At 33.6% G+C, this 5,336-nt stretch overlaps 1 protein-coding gene across 1 annotated transcript; it reads right to left on the bottom strand.

Annotated features, from left to right (window-relative positions):
- Nucleotides 1-3,914: 3,914 nt before the first annotated feature.
- On the bottom strand, nt 3,915-4,797 carry LOC141393098 (uncharacterized). The gene is made up of 3 exons (XM_073966047.1): nt 4,740-4,797; nt 4,338-4,676; nt 3,915-4,274 (listed from the first exon to the last, which is right to left on the bottom strand). Exons 1-3 carry the CDS (start codon nt 4,794-4,796, stop codon nt 4,119-4,121), a joined length of 552 nt encoding a protein of 183 aa, XP_073822148.1. The 5' UTR covers nt 4,797; the 3' UTR covers nt 3,915-4,118.
- Nucleotides 4,798-5,336: the final 539 nt, after the last annotated feature.

Genomic DNA, 5,336 nt, shown 5'->3' with positions numbered 1-5,336 from the left:
GTCGGAGTCGGAGTCGAAAAAAAAAATAAATCGACTCCGACTCTGGGCAAAATTTTTTCTACGTTATAGAAATATAACATTAAATTTGAAACAAGAACATTTTTTAAAAATCATTATTTATTTTAAAAGAAATGTATAAGAAAATAAATATGCAAATTATAATTTATACTAAGTTAAAGGACAATTCACAGGATATTTATTATCCTCTGAAGTGTAGTCTATTCATCCCTATTTTGTTGATGCAATTGATTCGTTGCATTTTTGCAAACAAAAGTAAAGTTCTATCCATCGAATTAAGATTGGACATTTAACCTCTTTCGTCAGAAGTCTAACTGGTCTTCTCACAAAGGTCTATTGGCATTCTCATCTTGTTTTTTTATGAGAAGTCACATTGTCTTCTATTAAAGACATTGTGGTCTCTATGTGACATCTTACTGAATACCCTGTGACACAAAATGGAAGTTAAGATCTGGGGGAGGAAAATTTCTTTTGGAAATGAAAGCCCCAATTGAGAACCCCAAAGGATCCCATAGCTGAAATTTCTGAGCCATGACATAATGATTTCTTTTGATTGACCCCCCTCAATTATTGAGAAAATAGCTTTATATCTCTGTTTGAAGATATTGTTTCATCATTTTTAGATGAGATGTTTTCAGTTAAATGGAATGAGGAACCTTTCTGCCAAATATGCCGTACTTCTAGCTCAGTTTCTTCCATGTCCTTTTTGTTCTTGAACTCAAAAAGTAAAACAAACTGACATTTTCTTTAAAAATGTTCCACCGAAAATTATATGTAGATTTCCCATATCCAAGAAATCGATATTGTCACTTATTTATTGTCCTTTATTAGTTTTACTCGTTACTTTCTCAAAAAAGTAAGTATTTCGGAAAATTTCGCATAATCTATTAACTATAAATTAAATTCGGATAGTTACGCTTCCGTTCGTTGTTGGTCAACGACAGATTCATCCCGCCATAACTCAGAAGTCTGACAAACGGTGAATCTTTCTTCTAGGATTCATTATATACTCAATGGGGGCTATAGAAATACATAATCATAGAGTTTTCATGAGGAAGGGTCGGGTAAAAGTGATAAAGGACAATGAAAACATGACAATATCGATTTCTTGTCCTAGTTAACCGACCCTACATAAAATTTTCCTAGCAACATTTTTGTAGAATATTTTCTCATTGTTTGCTAATTTTTCAGTTCCAGACATAGGAGGATGCTATTGCTGAGTGGTGTACACAATATATCTCAAATATTTCAATAAAATTATCCACTCCACACCAAAATTCAAAATGTGAGTGCTGAATTTTAGTTTGAGTGGTGATCCCTACTTATAAATTTCAGAAAAAAGTAGAAAGTATAAGTGGCATAGAAAATGTGGTCAAATGTTTAGGTCGATCGGAACAATATTGCCTCAGTATGAGCGTTGGATGGGAACAATTTATTTTATTTTGTATGCAGCATATAAACTGTGTTTTTTCTCGAAATCGCCAACAAAAATATATGACAATTGGTTTATTAGTTTTCGAGATAGAGTTGGCACCTCAAAATGCTTTAATAAAAACAAGGTTTCGTAGACGACCTCAAAACTTCGCAATATTTTTCTCTTTTAGCTGAAGAAAAAAATCTGCCAAAAAGTTTCGTAGTTTTCTCGGAAAAAAATCATAAAAAATGGCTTTTATTGAGCTTTACAATTAGGGGTCTCATTTTAAGGCTAAGCATAATAAAATGTTGGCTTACATCCAGTTTGAAAATTGGTCGTGAATTGCTTATAGTTTTAATTGCATGTAGTCGTTACGATTTGTATTGCCCCCATATTTTGAAGGCTTAAAGATTTTCTCACGCGGAAGAATTCCGTCCAGAATATACTCGTGTAAAAAAGGAAAATCGAGAAAAACTTTCTAACTGTGCTATTTTTCTATGTAAGATTCGGCAGAAGCAGTATTGATATTTTCGAATGTATTCGAACAAATGCCCTTTCTAATGAATATGTAAGGAAAAACTAACACATTAGCCTATATAGGCCAAAATATAGGAAAAAGTTAAACATTTGTGCACATTTTATTAATTTTTAGTGGTATAGGAATTCACTCTCGGAGTCGACCCGGAGTCGGAGTAGGAGTCGTGAAAAATACTCGCCTAGAGTCGGAGACGACTCCGAAACCCTGCCCCCAACAAAGAATCAATACCAAATTTAAACCATTCCGGCGGGATATTGGAGCCAAAATGTTCAAAATACCAAACATTTGGAGGGGCTATATGAAGACGTGGACTTATACCGACAAATTTCAGGTGGAACGTTCAATACTCCCAACGAAGACTAAATACCAAATTTCAGCTATTTCGGTGGGATATTAAGGCCACAAGCTTCAATATACCGAAAAGCGGAAGGTACCGTTCTATGGGGGCTATCTGAAGTAGTGGACCCAAACCGAAAAATTTCTGGTGGAAAGTTGTGTACCAACAACGAAGACTAAATACCAAATTTCAGCCATTTCGGTGGGATATTAAGGCCACAACCTTCACAATACCGAAAATCGGCTGGTACTGTTCAGGGGCTATAAGAAGACGTGGGTCTATACATACAAATTTCTGGTGGAAAGTTATGTACCCTCAACGAAGACTAAATACCACATTTCTGCCATTTCGGTGTAATAATAAGGATAAAACCTTTCAAATGCCGAAAATCGGGAGGTACCGTTCTATGGGGTCTATATCAAAACGTGGAACGACATAGCCCATTTGCAATAACCAAACAGCCTAGGATTAATAGAAATTTACACAGGGTGCTCTTAAAGCAACTTTAAATGGAAGGTGCTTACACCTGTTAGTTTATGCGTATTCTGAAACTGCAATGTTCATAGATGGGAAACATCTAAAAACAAAAAAAAAACAAAAATCGCCGGAGCGCTTTTTAATCAAATCGCGATTCAAGTTGACATGTTTAAAGGTTTTTTTGGTTTCCACGATTTAGCTAGGAAACCGCAAGTCCTTTCGAAATGGGAATAATAAGAATGTTGTAGCTATAAAAATTCTCTATAAAATTGACCTGTATGATAATTTCGTAGGTTTTGCCGTTATTGAGATATAGAAGTTAAAATTGGGACAATGCATTGACTATATCGCCTCCTTATAAAGCAATGGCATGACTGCAATTTCCCAACCTAAACATACATATATATCTCAAAAATGGTACAACCTAGGAAAAAATTATAACCAATCTCGTAAAGGATTTTCAGAGCTAATAGATTCTCTGTTGTCCCATTTCGATAAGACTTACCGTTTTCAATCAAATGGTGAAAACCTAAATATGACCTGAGCATCTATATATCTCAAAAATGGTAAAACCTAGGAACAAATCGTAACGGTCAATCATCTAGATAATTTTCACAGCTACAACATTTTCTTTAGCCCCACTTCGGTAGGACATGCGGTTTCCAAGCGAAAACGCGAAAACCTAAAATAAACCTAAAAATGTGAATTTTGACCGTGATTTATTAAAAAATCTCTCCAAGGAGTTTTCTTGTTTTTTGATTTTTCTCACCTATGAACATTGCTGTTTCAAAATCCGCAAAAAACTTTCCAGGTGTAAGCGGTTTTCACTTAGAGTTAGTTATGGCGCACCATGACATTGTTTTATAAGATAGCGATATAGCTAATGCATTGTCCCAATTTGAACTTCTATGGGCCATTATTACATGTGTTCTTTTACTATCTGATGGATTTGAAAACGCAAAATAAACCAATTTGGAGGCATTAAAAATATAATTTTTACATTGAAAGTTAATTCCAAGAAGCTCCTCCTTGAAATTCAATCATCACTTTTAATTTTAAGTTAACCGGAACGCTATAAATCTGTTCGGTAAATCCAAACCATAACAAAAGAATACTTATAATAATGGGGGTATATCTCAATAACGGTAAAGCCTACGAAAATATCATAAAGTTCAATCTTGTAGAGAATTTTCAAAGCTATAACATTTTCTTTAGTAAAGTAAGCTTAGCCACATATATACCTATAATATATTAACACTCAAATTACAATAAAATGTAAACGGGATTATACTACCAAAAGCACAACAAAATATTATAATCGTATAAATAATTATTTAAGATCTACGAATTGTTGATCCAGCTATGAATAAATCTGCAATCAGACAATTGTTTTCGAAAACGTCCAATGTAAAATTATAATAAATATTTGGCGTGTATGGAGGGAAAAAGCTGTCGCTAAAGGTAAAATTGTTTATCCCATAATCAGAATCCTATAACGAAGAAAAATACAAGTTTCATAAGAGATTTTGTTTTCCTGTATGCCGATGACTTACCCCTTTTATAGGACATGCAAGCGGTATATTACTACCTCTTTTCAGTTCCTTAAGCATTTCCTTGATCACCAATGTAGAAATTTTTTCATTTAAGATATCACAAACCTTCATTTTGAAATCCATAAATGTTATTATTTTGTTGTTGTTGGAGAATTTAACTTTGACGGTTATTTGCATTTCAGCACTTTTGTCTAAGTCACCATTTAAATTGAATTTATAGTCCAGGGCGTAACGACTTGTTGCCACTTTTGTCATTTCACAAGAAAGTTTGTTTAAGCGGGAATTGTACTGGCGACACTGTATGCTGTGGAGTTCGACATCAAATGGTCGCTTTCCTGCCTATTTACAAAAATGTGTGATAGTTCTTAAAGGTTCGCAATAGGTTGATAATTTGGAACTTACTTTGATGTTGGTTACCGCAGCCAATGCAAATAAAATCAGAAGTAGTTTATACCACATATTCGTTTGATCGATTTCGATGGAATAAATCGGTACAGTTGAATTTGACTGGAAGTTTTACATAAATATGTATATGTATTTATGAATGTACTTAATGACTTTATAATAACGTTTATTATAAAGTCATTAAGTACATACATATATGTATGTATTTACGCAACATTTCCATCTAAATTCAAAACAGTACCCATTCATTCCATTGAAAGCAATCACAGCACTATTTTGTGCAAACTACTTTTGATTTTATTTGTATTTGCTGCGGTAACCAACATCCAAGTAAATTCCAAATTATAAACCTATCTTCAAACTTTAAGAACATTTGATATCGAACTCCACAGTTTACATTGTCGCCAATACAATTCCCGCTTAAACAAACTCACTTGTCATATTGAAAAAGTGGCAACAAGTCGTTACGCCCTGGACTATAAATTCAACTTGAATGGTGATTTAGACAAAAGTGCTGAAATGCAAATAACCATCAAAGTTAAATTCCCCAACAACAACAAAATCATAACATTTATGGATTTCAAAATTAATATT

Source organism: Musca autumnalis, unplaced genomic scaffold (genome assembly GCF_047663935.1).
Source record: "Musca autumnalis isolate F117 unplaced genomic scaffold, ASM4766393v1 scaffold_2, whole genome shotgun sequence".
Classification (NCBI taxonomy): Eukaryota; Metazoa; Arthropoda; class Insecta; order Diptera; family Muscidae; genus Musca; species Musca autumnalis.
This window is presented reverse-complemented; position numbering and strand designations above follow the sequence as displayed.